The 23543-nt window shown below is 39.4% G+C and overlaps 1 protein-coding gene across 1 annotated transcript in view; it reads left to right on the top strand.

The window, feature by feature from the left end:
* Nucleotides 1–8745: 8745 nt before the first annotated feature.
* The window catches only part of LOC106745207, a 30545-nt gene continuing 15747 nt past the window's right edge, over nt 8746–23543 (top strand). Inside the window, exons 1-2 of the mRNA XM_014620574.1 lie at nt 8746–8818; nt 12043–12178. Coding sequence (XP_014476060.1) covers nt 12043–12178 — 136 coding nt within the window. The 5' untranslated portion in view covers nt 8746–8818. The remainder of the gene's footprint in view (nt 8819–12042; nt 12179–23543) is intronic.

Raw genomic sequence — 23543 nt, 5'->3', positions numbered from 1 at the left:
AATTTTATTGAAAATGTAATTTATGAACACGATAATAAAAAGCTTCGAGCAAATTTTCGGTATGCACACGTTAGAATTAATTTATTTAATTCTGTATATTACCGTTTTATTCTATCATTTTATTATTCTTTAAAATTCACAATATCTTCTTACAGTGCATCTATTAATCGATGTTAATATAAAAAATAATCGATTTTTCACAAGACGATTCTTTCCAGAAAATCGTGTGAACGATTAGTCGCCCGTTTGCAATAAATATTCGGAGATATATGTCGAACCCGTGTGATTCAAATTTTTTTATCATCCTGTATATAAATAAACGAGTCTTCCTTTTACTTCACACGGAAAAAGAAAAAAGACGAGAGACGTTCGCGTCTGCTCGAATGTGCGTCCCACAAAAAGAACATGTTCGATTAAAAAACATGAAAAAACTAAATGCCGGCGGCTTTTCTGACAATAGTTTTTGTTACAACAGTTAATTCGAATATTTTCGAAAGAGTTTTCGCCTACGTCGTTTGATCAATTGTTCCTCTCTCCGAAGATTCTTATCGTTCTAATTGTTCGTCGCATCAGAAAAATGGAGCGGCCTTTTTCCCGATAAAAATATAATTTACTTTATATTGTGCGTTTTATTATTTCATTACCTGTTATTTGTTTTATAATTTATTTATATGAATTATATAGTGTTCATCACTCCGAATAAATATATTGTATTATTTTCTGTCTTGATTCGGAATTTTTTTGTCAAATGGTATGTTATCTCACGATGTATTCTTGCTGCAATATTTTAGTACAAGTTAACGCATTATATATCATGTTCATTTTCGCTCTCACGGATATGGAACATTATGTTTCTCAAGAATTATTTATTTATTTCCGAAAATTTCTCCGTTTTGAAGAGAAAAGCGGCCTTTCGTCTTATTTACAATTAAATGGTCAGACATTATCGGATCATCGATTCGAGAATGTCAGCATCGTCGTTTCGAAAATGAAGATGTTTTGCCGGATATTACGCTGATTATATATGCTGTGCTGTACGTAAAATCTAACCTTGAGGACCTTGAGATTATCATTGGCATCAAGGTCGACATAAATCCTTCATCGTTGATAGACCACGTAAGCTGTATTCCATCATAACTTACATAATCCCCGAGAGAGAGAGAGAGAGAGAGAGAGAGAAAACGCGCATTCGAGAGAGTATATTTTTTTCATTCATTCCTGTCTTCTTTCGGCCTACTTCAATAGACGATGGTTCTTCATTAACATTCCTAATTCATTCGAGATGTCTATGAACCATGACGACACACCGCTTCACCATCGCCACATGATCGCTGCGCAACAGTGCATTTGGTGAAAGAAAGTTTCTTGAAAATGCAAACTCTTCTCTCAGAAATAATTTTCATGTATATGATAATTATTCACGGTTAAACGAAGGAACCACACCCTTTCGAGCGGCGTGTTTTACGGTTGAGGGAAATCTTAAGTATTCCACATAGAAAAGAAGAGCATTTTTATTTTGAAAAGATCTGTATACTCAACGTGTACATGTTGAAATAAGATTATATAGCATTGGATAGATAAGATTTGCTCATACGAAGAAATTCCATATATTTCCGCTAAAAATATAATATTCTTGTTATTCGAGAATAATTTTCTTGAATTGAAAGTGAAGAATATTGGACGGAAAAGAATGATATCTTCAAAATAGTGTAGGGCTTTTCTGTTCAATTTCACTCGTTTTACTTGTACACCACGGAAAGCAAGATTAGTTTGGGACACTCTGTATATGAAACAACGATTGCGTCTATTAGAATACACAAGTCTTGAATTGATGCTTAATTTTTTTCCGCGCATAGGCGCACACATTGCCGGCCGACACGTTACAGCTGTTACGGGTGCGCGTAACAGGTGTTCGAGAAGTTACCGAAGCTGCGATAGCAAGAGTGTTACGTCAGCGTGCGGGGATGACGCGATATATCGCATATGGCCGCTCCCCCTCGAATGAGGATTTAACCGGCGCGAATTGCGCAACGAGGGGTGCTTTTCCAGTCGTGCGAGAGAATCATCGGGCGAATTTCCGTTATTACCGTTGTTACGACAGTTACTGTGTGCCTACAACATTTTTCAATCATATCTTAATCGAACGAATCGGACGTAAATAATCGCAAATCGCACTGATAGATGAATAAATCACAAGGTAAACGTACTACAATAATTTCTAATCGGCTGAGAGCGGAGATAATATTATATCATGTAAAAACCGCATCATAAAGAGAATCAATTTAATCATGTATAACATAATAAATATTTTTAAACAAAAAAAGTTATAAATTTTTTAAAAATGTAGATATTTTTTTTACATTTATCATTAAATAAAAAGTGTAATTTAAGATATTCACTTAATTTATAATAAATATTAATATTAACTACATACGTTAATTATAAACAATAACCACAAATATTAGATATTTAACAATAGCACCTTTATCTATTTCTCTGGACACTTTTACCGGTCATTATCAAATGTAATATAAATATTGCTTAACGTTTACTGGGTGTACGGGTACACATAATTTCATTCAAACTTATTATCATCTCGTCTTCATAATACAAACTCTTGCTATACTTGACTAATTTTATAACGTAAATGACCACCTGAAGTCGTTTTGCGTCTCAACGTGTTTTCACAAACTTGTACTATGAATAAGACTGGTCACAGTTCTTGTGCATATTGGTACCGATCGGTAAAAAAAATCCGCCTCGACGTAAGCTTCGTTTTCTGACCACTGGAGTATGAAATGACCTCAGGTGAATGTTCCCGGGTTGGTACATCACGCGTCATCGCTACTAGCGGCCGCTCGTGTCAATCTCCGGCTCGCCGGGGCGAGCGCACTCGCGGAGTCTCTCCCGGAGGTCTGGCATAACCGGAACTTCCTCCACTTTTCTGCTTAGGAGCTGCGTGGAAACGCTGCGAGAATGGCGCGAAGCGCGTGTTGGTGCAGCACGGATGACATTGACTATCCTGTCGCCGTCGTTACGGCGCGGTGAAAGTCGAACGGAGCGCATCTTCAAGGTCACGTCGCGGCGGAGCGCTCTCGCGCGATGTACGACGACGTTTTCGGGAATTCGGTGGTCGTCGTCGTCGCCTCGGAGGCGAGAGAAAGAGAGCACAGCGAAATCGTGCGAGAGGAGAAGCAAAGAGAGAGGGAAATGGTGGCGACCTTTCTCTCTCGTTCGCGAAAACACGCGCGAAAACGTAACGAGAAGCCGCGCGCGAAAAGAAAAGAGGCGCACTCGTCATTTTTCAGTCATTTGCTTGTAATTCCCATATTTTTCTACGGAATGTTGTGTGACTTGAAATTTCATACAAATGATATATTATTAGTGTACTTCCAGTACGTTGAAGCAAAATTACTGATTTCCTGTTATCAATGAAACTTAAATAATTAACTTTCTGAACTCATTTATACATGCCATATCAATAAAAGGCCATTACAGAAAATCAAATTGACTTTGATGTTTTGTTTTTTTCTCAAAAAAATATCATCCGTTGATTATTGCTCATTTTTTAATAAAACGCAGTTTTGCTCACTCATTTATTTAGGTTTGAAGAACATTTCTTTAATATCCGCGTGAAAAATAATGTGTAATAAATAAAGTGTTAAAATGTTAAAATGTTGAAATGTGCGATAAAACGGAATGCAAAAATTGAATCCTTTGTACTCGGAGCCATCTCAAGAGCCATCTACCAGCAACTCGGCGGCATCTACTTGGGAAGGCGCGCGGACGGGAATCGTGTCATATTAAATAGTTTATCCTCGGAATCAAGTAATTTATTCTGCCGCTTGATTTATATGAATCGTTAGGTATTAAAAGGAACATATTTCTGATAAAAAAAATACAAATTTTATGTTTTATAATTTTCTAATGTGTAGTAACGTGTAAAACAGCCACCGATGTGCATCGCGGGTTCGTTGGTGCACGTTGAACCAAAATAATTTGTTTGTCGTCTTCCACCCGGTATTTCTCTGTGTGAGCAGACAATGCAGTCCCGTTTTCTTCCTCTAACATTTAAAATGTGCAGCTTGTTGTTTGGCCGCTGTGAATGCACTACAAACGTTCCGGTTCGACGTAATGCCGGCTGACATTTTTTCCATATATTTCAGTATATATACCAGTATATATATTTTGATTTGCTTTCTTGTGCCATTTTAATGGAAAACTTCAAAGAAACATACAGTTTTCAAAAAATGGCCGCGGCATAAGCTCATCCTCTGTAATCACTAATAAACTCTGATGTCCCCTGAGAGGGACATCCGAATGCAAAGGGATTTCATCTTTCCTTCCGATATCCCGGTTTTCAAGCATTTCGCCCGACTGTGAAGCGCCTTAATTGCCAAACGTTAATTGCCCCATTGTGCGTCTTAATTACCGATCAACGTGCATCAGGTAACTGGCATCGCGCGCGAAATAATGCCGATGATAATTTAGTCGGGTGTTTAGAGTGAGCTTGACGACTACTAACGTGCGATTCGCGCCGCCCAAGTGTCATCGTACAAACGACATAGCGAGATGCATCCTCGAGATGGAGGATCAGCTTCGAGGTGATAACCGCGACTCCGTACTCGCTCGCACGTTCGCGCACTTTCTATCGAGCGCATCCGGCAACTCTCAATCGTTCCGACGAGATAAAATTCCAAGGTGCGAATAGATAACGAAGCGGTGCTGTCACTTTCTCTTTTATTTTACTTTTGCGTCGGCCTCTGTGCGCCTTCGTTTGTCGAAGCACGTCCATCGTCGTCGGAGTTGGGAAATAATTCGTCGCTTGTAACGCTGGTAGAGTTACAAGAAAATTGATCTTCGCAGCAACGACTTAATAACGGTGTCCCTTTGTTTCACTTTTTTTATTAATAAGGTAAAGGCCACGTAATTATTTTCGTCGTGTAACGATAACAGAAATAATTGTTGCTTTTATCATTATTTTCCATGTTGGATACAAGTGACAGGAATGACAGAATCTTTCAAATCTGACGATGAAGAAAGTCGGAAATTGTAAGAACTTGTTACTTTTTAAGTAAAAATAATGGTAATGAATTATTTTTCAAAATGAGTAACAACAAAGAGTTTCCTTTAAAAAATAACTTCTCAACCCATCAGATGTACAAATTAATTCGGTGCCGTTGCATTTAATGTCCTAGTTCAAATTTAAATTTTTTCCCGCCCTCTTTGATGATTTGAAAGTACCAACCTTGTTGAGCTTTAAGAGGCGCTATGATAATTGACGACCTTGCCGATGTAATCTCAGAAAACAGTAGTTATCGCGAGGTTGTTCGAAAAGAAGCATCAGAGGCACTGCATCCTTTTTGCACTCCGATTGAATAAAAATGCTGTCCAGTCCGCCGAAACGATTTGTTCCGCTTTAGGTGCTGTGATCCATAAAACTTGTAAAAAAACCTTTTACCGGTGATGGAACTAGGCGGGTGATTCTGCACGATAACGCGCGGTCACACATTGCAAAAGGGACGAAGGATCTCATCTGTACATTGGACTGGGAAATTTTCCCTCATGCGGCTCATTCGTCAATTCCAGCCCCGTCGGATTATCGTCTATTTCGGTCGCTTCAACATCATCCGGCGGATACGCATTTTAAAACAGTCGACGAGGCCCGAAAAAGCATCGATGACTTCGTTGAGTCGAAATCGCCAAGTGTTCTCCGGGATGGCATTCATCAGCTGCCCGATAGATGGAGTATAGCCATAGAAAATAATAGAAATGATTTCGGACATTAAACTTGTACTTGACTTTTTGTAAATAAACTTTGAATTTCACGAAAGTAAAGCACCGAATTAATTTGTAACACCTAATAAAGTAAAACGCGCATCTCGACAACACCTGTCACGATCGTTCAGATAACAATAACACTTTCCATTTCTTCGATCGGGCGTTCATTACGCATCCGTCGTATCCTCGCCTCGTTTACATAACGCGACATCAACGATAAGTGAATTCAACGATTGTCGCCCTACCGTTCCGTCTCCGAAGCCGGAGAATTTCGTCTGAGAAAGACGCGCAGAAAGACTCCGTATTAACATTTGAAACGAGAGACGCGTGCCGACGATGGCGGGTCCATTCGTCGCGTCGCGAAGTCGAGTCTCAAAGAAATGGAAAGTCTTTTTATATCTACGATATCGTCGAGTGTACCGCTATTGACTCGAGCGTCTCGTTTCAAGCTGACGTCGATGATAAACACTCTGGCAAGTGTTGGAACAAAATATGCTTTTTCTTTCTAGGCCGGACGTCGATTAACAGGGGACTTCTAATAAATGGGCGCGGCATCTTGCGATGAACCGGTCAAAATTGCGGCTCATGCTGAATCGAAATGTCAGCTCTGTGAGTTAAACCTTTAATTCTACAATACAACAGAAGCTAAAATAGAAAGATCAGTTCAATTTCAATTCTAATAATTCTCTAAATAATTTTTCTCCAAATACAGTTCTTTAACTAATTCTAATAATTCTCTAATAACTGGTAATTTTCTCTCAAAAAATTCTAATAATATAGTTTAGTTCTACTTTGACACTGATGATCTGTTAAATCTCTATTTTCGTTGGTTTAGTGTTAAAATAGGATGTTTAAAAAAATCTTAAAATTAAATTTGTATAATTCAAGATGCAAGAGAGAAGTTCATAAGTGTCGATATCGTGAAAATAGGGTTTCATTAATCTATAAGCCATCTAAATAAGCGCAAAGTATCCTCAAGAGCGTTAAAGTAGCATCAAAATTTCGAAAACTCGGGATTATTATGATCTACAAGTCTATCACTATTTTTTGGAAATTTCGGATGTGCTGGGAGATGCTTTTAGGACATTTTCGTGCTTCGTTAAAGTTCGACGCGGCTGTTCCGCCTCGACGGGAATACACCAGCGACGTCCCGACCGCAGGTATATTTTACGAAAAGCAAACGGATCTCTGCTAGTTAGTTTTCAAGAGCGGAACTGTAACCGACCAAATTTGCTCTTGCGCTTAATTTAGGTCGACTCTCGCGGAAAATATCGTTCAAGGCTCACCTGCCGGGAACGGTGAACCTCGTAAATCGAGAGGACATTAGTCATGCGGCTTTGGAAATATGAGGAAATTAGTTACAGATCGCGGATCTCATAATCGACGGTATCGCGCGGTCAGCAGAGCGCTGTGGGAATAAAGAGTTCAGTCTTATTACCTGTTAACTTCAACCTATCCTATCATTAAATGCCGCGTCGGCAAAAATGTAGGTGAACATTGATCGATCGATCGCCGAGCTGCCTCGAGTCCGATTGGTTTCGACGTACCGTCAATCGATCTCATCGTTCCAGTTTTGTTCGCAAAAGTACAAGTAGAAAGCCTATTAAACATTTCATTATAAAATTTTCATAAGTTTTCTTTGCTTTTACACTCTGATTTCCTATACGAATATTAAATATACTCGTATATGTAGAGAATTAATGTGTAAGAACGAAGCGAGCTTATGAAACTTTTATGATGAGAAATTTTAATAGGCTTCTATTTATATGTTTATATATGTATATTAATATATACATTAAACAATATATTAATAGAATTAAGCGAATTCAATTTCAAGATTAAATATAGCGAGCTAACTGCTTTGGTTCTTTCAGCAAGAGTTTAGTGTAATTTCAATCTTTTGTTTGTATAAATTAAATTTAAAATTGAGTTCAATGAGAGAACCTCCACAAAGCCGATTCAATCCATTATTGGTCACATCTATCATTGGATTTAATCTTCTATCAGAGATAAAATTACTCGTATTATGCAGTTGGACTATTCGGCAGTTGAAGAAACATCTATAACATATACATAACAATTACCTTTCAACTTCCTTAACCATTTATTATTAACTTTCTAATTTATTTGCTAATTATCGTTGATTTTGCAGTTTGATTTTTCAGTTTCTTAATTTTTTTTTTCATTTTACAGTTGACTTATTTTCTATGATTGATTTGACTGCTTAAATTCTTAGGTCAGATTATTGATTCGATTCTTCCTCGACTTAATTCAATTGCATCGCTTGTGTGCAACCATATTTGCGCAACTCGGCTCATTTCACTTGATTTTCTCTTCAGTTTACGAGAACGTCAACGTCAACGTTAATTTGACGAGCGTGATAATTTCTCGACGGTACGATGAAAACCAGTGCGATCCGCTCCTATCTTAGACCCATTTCGTAATACGCCGCGATAGTTCTTTACACACAGTGAATATACGGCAGCTTCGCGAAAGGAAAGATTGATCCAGTAACGGATCATACAGCCTGTCGAGCCGTTCCGCGCGTCGTAAAGGCGCGTCGATCGGCTGAAATTAACGAACTTAGTCCACCGAGATAGCGTCTGCCTCTTGCGCAATAATTGCGCAAGTCAATAACTTACCATATCAATGAATTATCGGTGTCCTCCCCTCCCTACTACGTTAAATCCGTCCATTCGGATTTTACCTTCGTGGGCCGGATTCGGCAACGACAAAAGCGAGCGAAGGATCCGAGAGGATATCATGATCATCCCACTGGGATCGTCCGAGGTCGGTCTGTAACCCCCAATTATCTGGACTAATTATGATTAAGGTGTCTCGATCCATCGTCCCGTTGAGTCCTCCGACTAGCGAAGGGTGGGATGCGCCTGCCGCAACGCTGGTGGGGAGCATTTCTATATAATCGACGGTGAAGGCGCCCGTCTCTCCATATCCTATCAGTGACCACGTTTCTTTAACCGCCATTTCTTCTTCCACCGTTTCTGTCCTCAGTTATCCAAGAGACTAGTGATACAAGGTGAGTGCCTGAAATCGTCGTCGTCTCCGTCGTCGTCGCCATCGTCGTCGAGGATCGACGTTTTTCGATATTATTCCGGTGAGTTCAAATTTCGATGCCACGGACGAGATGTACAGGAGACTCCTTGTGCATTTCCGGCGATATCGAGTCTCTCCTTATTCCGCAGCATCGAAAATTGAACCGAAAACGAAATTCAATTCGAACGCGGAGAAAACAAATTCTGCCAGAATAGCAAATGTTTGTCAATACAGTGACAGCAGAAAGAAACATTTGTTCGAACAGCAAGAAATTTGTTCGGACAGCAGAAAAATTGGTTATGAGTATTAATTGCTGTTTGCTGGACGCACGGACGATTAATATTCTTAACGAATCTTTCTGCCATCCAACGAACCAATTTTTTACGCTGTTACAATATTAACAAACATTCGCTGCTCCAGCGAAATTTGTTTTCTCCGTGAATGCAACGACCTAACGCAAACACGGAAACACGTGCGGGCGCGTTGCACTTCCCGTTGATCCGGCGAAGCGTTTTATTTGAGAAACTACGTAGCTACATCCGGTATCGGTCTCGTTTCTAGGAGATCCAAGGATAACTTAGATCCGCTCTTTCCTCTCCGTGACGTCTCCGCCGGAGAAATTTCCATTCGAGCGTTTTAACGAGTCACGTAACATATACGGATAATACCGTGGCGTTCGCGTGCGCATAAGAAAAAGGCAGAGAGAAAAAGAAGGTGGTAAAAATCGGTCTCTTGAGACTTCATTAGACGAGACACTCCCTAAGAGAAACTTCTGCCGATGGAAGGGAACCTGAGTGCGTCCGCGCGCAGTGTGTCGCATATGCCTATATGTGAACGGCGCGTTATGTATGGAACGGAACTCTCACCGGGACTGTCCCCCGAGCGGTCGCGATCAAATCGCGACGTTCGAACGACTAAATCGATATTTATCGGGTGTACAAATTAATTCGGTGCTCTCTCACCACGAAATTCTAAGTTTATTTACGAAAAGTCAAGTACAAGTTTAAAGTTCGAAATCATTTCCGTCATTCTCTATGACTTTCCTTCATCTATCGGATAGCTGATGAACGCGACAAAAACTTGGCGGTTTTGACTCGATAAAGTCATCGATGCTTTTTCGGACGACTGTTTTAAAATGCGCATCCGCCGGGTGATGTTGAAGCGACCGAAATAGGTGGCGATCCGACGGGGCTTGATCTGACGAATAAGTCGCATGAGGGAGAATTTTTCAGTCCAATGTGCAGACGAGATCCTTCGTCCTTTTTGCGGTATGTGACCGCGCGTTATCGTGTAACGGAATTACCTGCTTAGTTCCAGCGCCGGTAAAAGATCTTTTTACAAGTTTTATGGGTCACAGTACCTTCACCCAAAGCGCAACAAATCATTTCCGCGGACTGGACAGCATTTTTATTTAATCGGAGTGCAAAAAGGATGCAGTGCCTCAGATGCTTCTTTTCGAACAATATCGTGATAACTACTGTTTTCTGAGGTTGCATCGGCAAGGCCGTCAACTGTTATAGTGCTTCTTAAAGCTTAAGGTTGGCACTTTCAAATCACCATTTTGGACGGGAAAAAAATTTAAATTTGAACGAGAGTTGTAGAACATTAAAGGGCACCGAATTAATTTGTACATCTAATAACTGAATCGTCGATCCCGTTAATTCACGAGCGTGCGCGCACACCTGTTGACGGCTCGTAGGCCGCGTTTTATCTCATCGTACAACAAACAAATCTCGAATGATCTTGTAAGAAAAATGTTGACCATTTTTTTTATTAATGCGTATGACATGATGGGTTTGTTCGCCGGATACGGCACTCTCTCTCTTTCGCTTGGCACTTTTCATCACGTTTCATCGAAATTACCGGAGTTTTATAATTGATGTTTCTTAACTTGCACGATTTCTCAATTCTCAACGGTTTTATTCCCCGATTTTTCTTGCTTGCTGTCGTTTTGTAAAATAAAGAGGAAATCATCCAAATAGAAAAGTTGGCCCTATGTTAAATTTTTAATTCTACAACGCAGAAGGAGCTAAGGTAGCAAAGTAGATTCAATTTCAACTCTATCAATATGATTAACTTCTATTTTGACCTTATCGTATCTTAAATTTCCGTTCTCACCGTTTTAGTGTCAAAATACGTTTAAGGTAACATTAAAGTTAAATCTGCAAAATTAAATCCATAAACTACCTAAGCGTAAATTATCTTTAAGAAGGTTGTAAGGTGAAGTGAATTTGACAAAAATCAATAAAACTTGTACTGCGTATACATTAAAATATTATTTAACTAATGAATAAATATTATCTCATATAATTAGAAGAAAGATTGATCATTCGATATATTTACAACTAAAGTTAATATTTTTTATATGTTTTGTTTAAATGTGCTACTTGTAATTTCTATTTGTACACGGAGAAAAAAGTCAGTCATATTAACGCAACCATGAACGAGCGTTTTGATTGGAGGAAGCGGAATTTCTAATTCTTGCAACCAAATCTCGTTCGTAAGAATAAAAAATGATGTTTTCTTGGATCAAAACACGTTTGTTTCATTCATGGATTGTAGTAATCCGACTTCTTTTTTTTCTCCGTGCATTGAGAAAAAGATTTCTTCAAATTTAATAAATTTTATTGCATCCAAACAAATTTCATTATTGGTATGCTCCAAGGAAACTAATGTTTCGATTAATAAATACAATTGTTAGGCTTTTCAACAAATATATCTTTGTCAGTAAAAAAATTGTTTGAAACGAAAGATAATTTTTTACAAAAAGAAATTATTCGCTTCATTTTACATATTTATTGTAACCAAATAATATTCTATTCGGTTAGAAGATATTATTTCAAATAATAACGTTCTTTCTGTTAAATAATTGAGTTTCCTTAAATGAGACGACACAATTTTCACTCGAACAAATAATATTTCATATTTGTTGTTTCTATGAGACAAGTTTTAGTGAAATAAATAGAAATGCCAAATCTAAAGAATTCTTTTTCTCTGTGTGTGTGCGTATTACTTCATAGAAATATTCTATACGGGGAAATTGCAGAACGTCCGTTTATCGCGAGAATTACGAAAGTTAATTCGAATTGCACCAAGTTAAACGATATTTGTTCTGCGTTCTCCGCATTATTATAACTAACTAGTACTAACTATAACTAACAAGTTATAACATAATAACTAATACCTGTCTCGCTCTTCGCGACATAGATGATGCTGGTGCCGCTGGCTCTCGTGCTGTTCGCGGCGTTCGTCAACGCCGAGCCGGCGATCAACGAGGCCCGACCGCACAGTAACCGACCTGGTAGATTCTTGTCTCTTCCGGTACCGCAGAAGTGCGCGAATCGTAAGTACTTTCCGGCTTCGGCCTCAGCTGTCGAATATTGTCGCTCGTATTATAATCTCACGTCGTGCTTGCGATAATCACTTCTGTCTATCCCGACGCTTTCGCTCGTCACAACGTTAACCTAAATTATTTATATATTATTTTCTATATTATTTATATATTATATTAGTAATATATTTTATTTTCAAGAATTCAAAAGACTTCTGAATTAAACGAAGCTGAATGAGGAAAGAAACTTTTACTTTTACCTAAATATTTACCTAAATATAAATGAGCCGAACGCGTTTTGGCCGAAGGAAATAGAATTTCCGGCTCTTATAAGCCGAATAATTTACGGTTTTTATATACCCGGGAAAAAATAATTATATATGATTATATATAATTATATAAAATCATATATAAATTTTGCTCATATATGTGATTATACATATATAATCATATATGTCCGTGCGAGAAAAGTGATGTTATGTCATTTACTTAAATGTCGATATAATAGTATAATAACAATTATATTATTATAATAATTATATAATATAATAATTCTTATATTCATGGGCTATCAGAAGCACAAGTAGCCGGAAGCATTTACTTTGATTGTATTTACACATAACTTGTAAACAACAATATTTTTTCGCCGTAGACATATATGATTATATATGTAGTCGTACATGGGCAAATTTCACACATGATCGTTTTTTTCCCGGATAACCAGAAATTCTTCTGGAAGCGCGTTTGGTTTGTTCATCAGCAGGTTTCATTCAATCAATTCAACCAAACTTTCTTCTTGTGCGGTTATTCATCGCGCGAGATAGGACGAGAACACCGATTTGTTGTTACCGCGAGTGATAATAGCGCCACATAATGCGCTATTGATTGCATTTACATGCGATCCTCCGTGAATGTGTAATTTCTCAGTTGTCTCTCTCGAACGGTCGTGACGATATGTGAAAGATAATAGGCTTGTGTACTCGCTCTATGATTACCGAGACCAAGAAAGACACATGATCGGTGGTGCTTTGAGTGATCTTTTCAGTTCATCGTCACTGCGCGTCAAGTAAAATCGAGCAGAGAATTATTCGGTTGTTGATAAGTTTTATGAAAAAGACCGTGACTCGGCATTTTCTCGCTATATTTATTCAACAGGATTTAAATTTAGAATTATTCCCTTACAAAGAGAGAGAATTTTTCGTGATGATCTCTCGTTACCTTCCGAATCGCAAGAGAGTTCGAACATTCGCGCATTTTTGCGAATGCCGCGGCGATCGAATGATTTGGCTGGGAATAATACAACACATACACACAAAGACACACACACACTTTCCGTTACATCGCAATACGTTGGTTCTCCCCTGAGTACACTCAAATAGAATTTAACTTTAAATCTCACCTTATGTGAGAGCCAAACATTAGGTATAAGTGCGTAAATAATTTAAACCAACATTCTTGTTACACGTATAATATAACTAAAATCCATACACAATAGATTTCGATCCTTCTTTTGGAAACCATTCTCAATGGACACGCACAAAAATTTTTCCGGTGTAATCAACAACGTAGCGCAAGCTTCAAAAGCAATCGACGAAGTGAGCTCTTCTGTATTGGCCATAAAAGTCGCCACAGATCAAAGAATCCCCGCGAATTCTACACATTCACACATTGCCAAATGCAAATTCAAGGCGCATAAAGAGGCATCTACGAGAATGAAATGGTGAAAAAAATATAGTGAAGTCGGGAAAGCAGAATTCATTAGAGAAGAGTCTTTTCTGGGTAGCCCAGGAGCGAACAAATTAAAATATTAGATGTACATATTAATTTGATGCCTTTGCATCTAATATCCTGCAACTCTGATTCAAACTTAAATTTTTTTCCCGTTCTATATACATGGTGATTTGAAAGTATCAACCTTAAGTTTTAAGAAACTCTATGATAGTTGACGACCTTGCTGAAGAACCCTCAGAAAATAGTAGTTACGCGATGTTGTTCGAAAAGAAGCATTTGAGGCACTGCATCCTTTTTGCACTCCGATTAAATAAAAATGCTGTCCAGTACGCCGAAATGATTTGTTCCGCTTTAGGTGCTGTGACCCATAAAACTTGTAAAAAGACCTTTTATCGGCGATAAAACTAAACAGGTAATTCCGCTGCACGATAACGCGCGGTTACATACTGCAAAAGGGACGAAGGATTTCGTCTGTACATTGGGCTGAAAAATTCTCCCTTATGCGGCTTATTCGCCAGATCCAGCTTCGTCGGATCACCACCTATTTCGGTCGCTTCAACATTATTTGACGGATATGCATTTTAAACTAGTCGACGAGGTCCGAAAAAGCATCGATGACTTTATCGAGTCAAAACCGCCAAGTTTTTTCCACGAGGGCACTCATCGGCTGCCCGATAGATTGGAGTTGAGTCATAGAAAATAATGGAAATTATTTCGAACATTAAACTTATATTTGACTTTTTGTAAAGAAATGTTGAATTTCATAAAGAAACGATCCGAATTAATTTGTACGACTAATAGATTAGATCATGCCGCAATGTCTACTAGTTTCAATTAGATCACTCGCGCGTAAAACGTCGCGTTCGTTCGGGGCGACCGCGCGTCTCGGCACGGCACTGCGCCTCGGTGTCACGGAGGAATCGAGGTTACAATGCTGATACGCGCTAAGAAGGGGCCTCCTCGCGCAATTTCACGAGGTCTACGTGTATACCTTTTAAAAGCGGAGACGAGCCTCTCTCGGCTCTCTTGTGCAAGCACGCGCCCGGGGTATTCATTTTTGATCGCGCGGCCAGGCGTAGATGGGTTACCGCGTCGCTACTTGTTGCCAGCCAACGGTGTACATCTACACGCATTCGATAATATCGCGACGCGAACTTTCCTCATAATTCGTTATCGTGCGCGTCTGATGCACTTTCTCGGCACGCTCCATCAAGAGGAGCCTCGCTGTGTACCACATCGGACGAGCCGGTTATTACGAAAATGGAGTACGACTGGTTCACGAGGAGCCTGAATCGAAAGCAAGAAGTGTACTTTGTTGATTTGCGGCCCTGCCGATATGAAAATATACGTTGCGCTCGTGCGTAAAAGCGAGATCGCAATTTATTGATTTTTTCCAGCAGCGAGGAAAATGCTTCGCTATTAGTGGTTTTTTATTCCATTAGCATCCTGTCTAATTTCGTTCTAAACTCGTTCAAACGGCAATTTTCGCAAACAACGAAATTCTGATATCTCCCCTTCTTCTTTTCTCACGGTCCCTCTTTCTCTTGATCTCTCGATTTTGCGGCCCACCGTTTCTACGCAGAGAAAATGGCTTCTTCAGATTCAGTATTTCTATTTATTTGATTAAAATTCGTTTCATAAAAACAACATGTACTTGTACGAAATATTATTTGCTTGAATAAAAATGGAATCATCTCATTCGAAAGAACTCTATTATTTAACAGAGAGAACGCTGTTATTTGAAATAATATCTTTCAATCAAATAAAATATTATTTGATTGCAATAAATATATAAAATGAAACAAGTCATTTCTTTACGAGAAAATTATCTTTCGTTCCGAGCAAATTTTTTATTCAAAATAAAGATACGTATTCGTTGGGAAGTTTAACGATCGTACTTATTGACCGAAACGTTAGTTTCTTCGGAGCGTGCCGATGATGAAATTCGTTTGGATGCGATAATATTGATTAAATCCGAAGAAAATTTTTTTCTCAGTGTAACGTTACAACATTGAGTAATCATCTTCGGTCGGACGGCGCGAGAATTTCCACGAGAATGCCGCCGCATTGCCGGCCGCGAATTAATTCAGTAAGATCTTCATTAATAACGTCAGCAGCAAGGACACACTGACGCGACTGTTTGATGCGTAACGGACCGCTAAATGTGTGTCCGTCAGTCTCTCACCGTCCGTCATTAATCGCCATCGGGACTACCAGCAATGTAAATACGCGATACGAATCTCGGCTCCGCGAAACAATCATACCGGTCTCGCATACCCGGCTCATTGCGGTTCAATTTATTTCCCCCCTCCTCCTCTACGTTATTGTAGAACTGATTATAATGTGGGCAAGAAGAAGGAGGAGGTGGGGGGAAAAGTCGCACCGACAACTCGCAGCCGACCTTGATTGACTGGTTGATCGGCGATCAGCGATTTTCCGTCTTCGTCTGTTTCATCTATTTCGTGCTTGCGACGTGGACAAAAAGAGAGAAAGTTTAAGTTCACCGTCGTCGATCATTTATCGGAAGTAGCGGCCCGGATAATAATGTTGATGTTAAAAGTAATAATAGATAGGCGGATACACACGGATGAATTTGGTAACAACTTTCTAGTTGATTTGAGAATAGGTCGCGACCTTTTCTCTGATAAATGGCTCGTATGCCACTTATATGATGATATGATTTATTATTACTTCAGCTTACATTGCCGGGAAGGGACTTGGTTTACATTTGTTCCAATATTCATTCTTCCACACATTTCCACACACCCTCCGTACACTTTCTACTTATATTCGATCTAAACTACAAGAAAACGGAACAATGAAAACAACGAAAAATATTATTACGCCTCCCACCTTCTTATCCCAGAAATTGCACTTATTTAAATAATATACAATTACCTTAAAATTACTACTTGTTTAATCAATCTTACAATTTCTCCTCTGAAGAACATCTTACTTCTCTATCCTATTCTTAAACTATTTCCGCTTTTACTTATTTTACATCCGCTCGACCTATTTTATTCTACTTTATATTACATTATATATATTCTACTATCTTCATTTGCCTTCGTATGTCACTTATATTTGCAACGTAGAACAACGACGTAGAAATACGAAAGAAGTATGAAGGGAATTCTTCGAAATCTATTCGAAACATTAATTTACATATAAAATGTAAGTCTGGAAATTGGAAAGAAATTTCGGGAAAATTTGTTGCTGCATTAATGGAACATTTATATTATAAATTTAATGCCGCATTGGTACATTACATTATATATATTGATGTATTATCAATATATATTGAATATATATTGATATATAATATTGTATAACGTATAAAACTAATGATTTTAATGTGTTTCCTCCGAAGTAAAGAAAACTTGAATAAATGAACAACATAAGAAAATATAACACATATAATTATATTATATATATATATATATATATAATATATTATATACAAATATACGAATACATAAATTACAAAGAACGGAGTTTATAACAGTCTATGTACGGATATTTCAGAGCAAAAAAGTAAGCACAAAGTCAATCTACAAAATCCAATGAATCACAATTGATGTATTTGATTTCGCGCTCGCGTTCTATTGTATTTATGTGCGTATAATATAAATATAATATAAATGTACTTAAAACATCGGTGCAAAGTTCGTCATCGTGACAATCATAAAAGTCTACCTGAAGAGGATTGGCGATGGATCCTCCGCGCAACGGAGCGCAACGAAGCAGCACGAGAATGTAGAGTAACATCACGTCGGAGAGAGAGAAAGAGAGAGAGAAGGAGGGAGAGAGACATACAGAATTTCCAAATGGTCGCATTTCCACGGTATTTAATAATCGTGAGAGGCACGAGTAGGCCGTGGGAGTGAATCGGCTTTGCCGTTGCAATGGTGCAACGTAATGATGTTCGGATACGGCCACAATCACCTAACAACCTAATGATTGCACGCTCGCTCGCCCTGGAATGCCCGATCGGCGGGCAGGATGGAGTGTTGCCGGTTAAGTCAATAGTAATCAGATGTAGCGTGATCCCGCGCGATGCAGAGAAGAAGCATCTAATAAGCGTGTCAATGCGGACGCGCATCTAAAGATGCACGGAGATACGCGGGAGAACCGGCCTCGCAGGCATAAACCATCTCGCAGGTGGTGGTGGTGGCGCAGTCGGGGGAAAAATGCGCGCTCAGACGTTCGCAATTACGCGCTCGCGCGCATATAATAGTGCGTATGAAATTTTCGATGGTGCTTATCTAACATCGAGTCACCAGAAGGAATTTTTCACGTCGGGATAATTATTCGAATTACTGTGAGCATCAGAAAGTAGCGAGGAGGGAAGAATTACGTCACGATCGCGAAAATCACTTTGTTTCTCGGTATAAGGAAAAGAATGTGATACGCTGATCGTGTTGATTCTCTGTGTGAAAACCTCGAGGTATTTATTGTCGGATTGTTAATTTCACGTTACTTATTATTTATTACTTGTGAAAGTTACATAAAGTCATTGACAACATCATTTATTGTTTGATTTCAGTTACATAATTAATATTCGTTTCTACTTCTGTTTCATCCCTTCATTCTCCGCATTTCGTTCAGCTGCCGAAAATTATATCGTCGCCGGAGATAATTGTTAATTTCCATTTTCTTCTCGCTTTTTTTCTCATACACTCAGAAAAAATTTCTTCGAATTTAATCAATCTCATTGCATTGAAATAAATTTCACTATCGGCATGTTCCGAAGAAACTGATCGATTAATAAGTACGATTGTTAGACTCTTCAACGAATATGTATCTTTATTTTAAATAAAAAATTCGTTCGAAATGAAAGATAATTTTCTTATAGAGAAATTATTCGTTTCATTTTCCATATTTATTGTAACCGAATAATATTTTGTTCGATTAAAAGATCTTATTTCAAATAATAGCGTTTTCTTGAATGAGACAATAAAATTTTCACTCAAACAAATGAAATTTCATATAAGCATATGTTGTTTCTATGAGACAAATTTTAGTCACATAAATGGAAATACTGAATCTAAAGAAACTTTTTTCTCTGTGTACAATGAGAAATTGATTTATAATCAATTAAATATCCATAGGTAAGGCAATTAAATCAGCCACATTGCTATTTGTTTATTGGTTCTTTATTTTTGGTTTCTATATTTTTGTACATTATATTATACATTATTTTTATGTATTTCTTATTTATTCATCTACTTTTTTTATTTTTTTATCTATCTGTTCCTTTGGAAACAAAAGTAAAGTTATTATTATTATTATCACATTTCATTAATTTTTGTGTGTAAATTTTATTTCTACATTCTTGCAATATCTTCTATATTTCTATATTTTCGTCGTATTGTGTCATTATTCTGCCACATAATATTACATTTATTACATACATTGTTCGAAACTCTGAAGCGGCTTTCGAGTATCCCCGTCCAATTAAGATGGAAGATTAATGGAACATCGTGTGTGACTAATTTTTGTAAAGTACGTGAAACTATCGGCAATACAATGGGACACGTAATGCGCGCGCGCGCGCGCGAGCACGCGTGCATCTTATGCTTAAACCGAGCGGTAATGACACGCTTGTTGGGTAACATGTGAACAAGTATCGGCCGAGGATATTATATAATACCTATCGGCCTATTAAGCCGTTGTCCGACGATGCTATTATGCGAAGATACACGATTAAGCGTATCCGCGCGCGCGCGTTACTCCGGTGTGCATCGTACCGGTAATTGTGCATCGGCGCGCAACAGTCACGGTAATTTTACAGAATTTTCCAATTTCCCCGTCGTGCCTAATTCGGGGACTGAAAATCCAGTCTCGTGTCAGTTATGTCGATACGCTTGTTGCAACGCATCGCATTGCGTATCGTTGCGGGGCAACGAGAAAAGGCGCGAAGGATAACAGGCGAGTTCTGTTTGTTCTGCCACGGAGAAGAGAAATTTTTGCTATCACTATATTGACAAGCATTTGTTGTTCTAGCAAATATTTTTAAACAATTTCTGTTCTACAAATATTTTAATACAATGAAAAAATAGATAAATAAATAATTTAATGTTACACACAAGAAATATATATACGTTTCTTGTTTTTAACATACTGTGGATAAGACGAACAAAGACGGGTCACAGCCTATTCTCGTTACACAGGTTAAGTCTCTAAATGTCCAAATGAAAGGTGAATGAATTGGTTCCCGATCGGTAAAAAGAAAAATCCACTGCGACGTGAGCTTCATCTTCTGACCGCTGAGCCGTATAAAATGACCCCACGTGCCTATTCCCGGGGTTAATGGAGTCTTCTGTAGATGGTGATTACAAAAAAAGTATTGATATATAATCGACTAATATCCCTCGTATTCGGCGCTACCACATTCCACGCGCGACGGTTCGCGTTGACCTTGCGGTCAACTTGATTAGTCGCGACAAGGATGTCCGTCATGATTTCGCAAACCAAAGAAGAGAAGAAAGGAAGAAAGATAAAAAAAAGAAAGATACCGTGTACGATCGTATAAGGTTAATCAACGCATTATACCGCCGTTAATCACGATTGCGCAATGCTCGCTGGCTGGCTGGCTGGAATGCCGAATGGACCGGCGTTAACAAATCGCTGTAAAAGACGCAGCGTTATGACTGACCGATCAGCTGTTGCAATCTCGCTCGTCGCTGAGGTTGACTGACTGACTGACAACTCTACAAAAGGCCGGCGCGCCACATCGCCACGAAAATGTCAGGAACTGCTTGCGAAATCCGACAACGGCGCTCTCCACTACGCGAGATGAGCGGCAGGAGGGGAGGAGGGGGCTGAGGGAGGAGGGAGGATAGGAGGAAAGATTATCCCTTCGTGTTGCCAGTTGTTGCGTGGTATGTGTGACGATGAGCGAGCACGAAAACGTGATTTTCACGACGCCACCTACACACACGTGACTTCAGGTGTTTCGCGAAGGAAGCACTCGGAGAGACTTTCGACAAACTTCTCGCGACCGCGTCGCGAGATCGCTCCTTGCGTATTCGGAGAGAATGCGCTTAACCCCGGGAACAGTCAGCTTGGGTCATTTCATACCCCAGCGGTCGGAAAACGAAGCTGACGTCGCGGTGGATTTTTTTTTTTACCGAGCGGGAACCAATATGTATCTTTCATTTGGATATTTAAGGACTTAAACTATGCAACAAAAATAGGCTGTGACCCGTCTTATTCGTGGTAAGCTTGCAAAAACACGGTTGTCATTTTTTCAAAAAAATTGGGAGTAAATCTATATTTACAATGCCCCTAAATAACATTAAATCATAGAGTAATCGATAGCATGTTATATTTTGTTAATAATAGCGATTTTTAATTGGGGTCTAAATGAGCCCAGGTGATCGTTTACTTGAAAAAGAAAAAATAAAATGACTATTCCCGAATTAAAGATCAATCGAATCGCAGAAATCACGCGTCCTCCTCTCGTTTTCTCGTGTTTGATGTCGAGCCGGGAAGAAAAAATTCAGCGACACGGACATATTTTTCAAATCTCCCGACGATACGAACGACGGTAGAAGAATCCCATTCATATTAGAATCACATTCACCCAGCCGGATCAAAGGCGACGTTTCGCGGAACGTCCTATCGACCTCGATTTTTCCGCGATAACGGAGATTGCGCGACGTCACGACGACGGAAAGATCGGTCGTTTCCTTCTCTCGGCTGGATAAATCACGTCGTGTTGTCTTCCGACAGGGTCAGGCGATTATTCAGCGGATTACCGCATAGCATGGAAACAGTGAGAGCCGCTAACAAGTATTAATCGGCGCCGCGCGTGCGTTGATTTCAATCGAACGATTAACAGGAGTTAATTATAACTTATATAAATAGCAAACACACATAAACGACTCCCCCCGTTACGTAAGGACGCGCGCAGTGGATCGCTGACGTGTGTTTCTAATCGCGATCTACCGCCGACGCGAGTCTTATCGTAATTACAGGGAAGAGCCGCCGCTACGAACTCCGTTGTCGGAGGACATCGCCGCTCGTTTTTCCCCCGTTGTTTTCTCCTTGTCTTTTCTCGCGCGCAGCGCCTGTGCGTACAGAAGATTATTATCCATCAACGCAGTCCCATTCTCTGGGCATACAGTGACTTCGAAGATTTTTCCCATCAGCGCATTACGTTCGAATCGCAGGCATCTGTGTAACAACCAGACTGATAACTTCATTGTTTGCGAGCGGAAAGGTGGACATTGAAAATTGTGTCTTACGTTACATGTGGAATAGGGGATACGTATGGCTTGGTTAATTGACCCCGAGTATAGTCATCCATTTCATACGGCCTAGCGGTCGGAAAACGAAACTTATGTCACAGTGGATTTTTCTACCGATCGGGAACCGATATATACCTTTCATTTGGACATTTAGTAGAGACTTAACCTTCGCGACAAGAATAGACTGTGATCCGCCTTATTCATGATATAAGCTTATAAAATTATGTCGGGGCACAAAACGACCCCAGATGATCGTTTACTTAAAAAAAATAATGAAGTGGCTACTCCCGGGTTAACCTAAACTGAGCTGTTTTTCCGTATGTTTTCGACAAACAAATTCTCTTCAGATCACTGGCTGCGTGCTAAAAACTGCATAGAGAGAAAATGTTCGAACATCAATGTTCAACTAACTCTAAAATCGGTTTAGAAACCGAAAGTGTGTACACTTCGAGCATTTGTTTCGCGACGAACAGAGGCAAGGTGGACCATCAACGTATGAGGGAAAACCGTTATCGCCGTGGCGTGACGGGACCCGTTGACCCGCGACGCGCTAAAGAAAAAAAGTTTCACCTTCGCTTGCTGCCGGCTGCGGATCGTAAGCTATAACGGAGAACCGTACGCCGAGAGAGTTTCCTTTTCCTTCGCCTCCGCGCGCTTCAAGAGGCGCTGTTTATTCGCGACCGACCCGTCGTCGATCGCGACCCAGTGATCCCGTTCGGCGGTGCGCGAGAAATTGACTCCTCGAATGAATTCGCGCTCGTTATGCTCGGTCGTCGACCGAGAGAAAGGGAGACAAATTCCTTTCGAATGAAGACGTACCGTTGCAATGAGAAATTTGGCGAATCAACGAATGTCGTAATAGCTGATAATTAGTAGCTCCAGCAATGGAAGCTTAGCTCGAGCAACAGCACTCGTCATGACGGAAAGTTATGTAAGCCGAATTTTGAAAAAAAAACAACGCTGAATACACAGCTGTAATCAAATTGAATCACTTCTCCGTGAGACCGAGCAAAATTATTTCTCCATCATCTGTTGAGCGAGTTGCAGCATAATTCTCTTTTCATTTTTAATTAGTCAATTTGTCTCCGTGAACTTAAATTAGCGCGACGTACGAAATAATTTGCCGCAATACCTGAGATAATATCAACAAAAATGAATTCGTTCTGCCGTGAATCTTTTATTTCTATTATCCTTTTATTTCTATTGTCCTTTCTTATTCTTTCTGCAAGAACACGATTTTTTATTCTATCTTCTCTCTCCATTTATTATATTTATTATTTTGTCGCACAAGCAGCGTAAATTTATCGAATCGACCGATCCATTTTCTACGACGCGCGCGCGTTTTTTCGCCTATGACAGCGATTTGTTTTCTTCCCGAGATCGGCCGCTCT

Source organism: Dinoponera quadriceps, unplaced genomic scaffold (assembly GCF_001313825.1).
Source record: "Dinoponera quadriceps isolate SergipeBrazil2010 unplaced genomic scaffold, ASM131382v1 scaffold1270, whole genome shotgun sequence".
NCBI lineage: Eukaryota > Metazoa > Arthropoda > Insecta > Hymenoptera > Formicidae > Dinoponera > Dinoponera quadriceps.
Note: the sequence above shows the minus strand (reverse complement) of the source record. Positions and strands in the feature narration are given on the sequence as shown.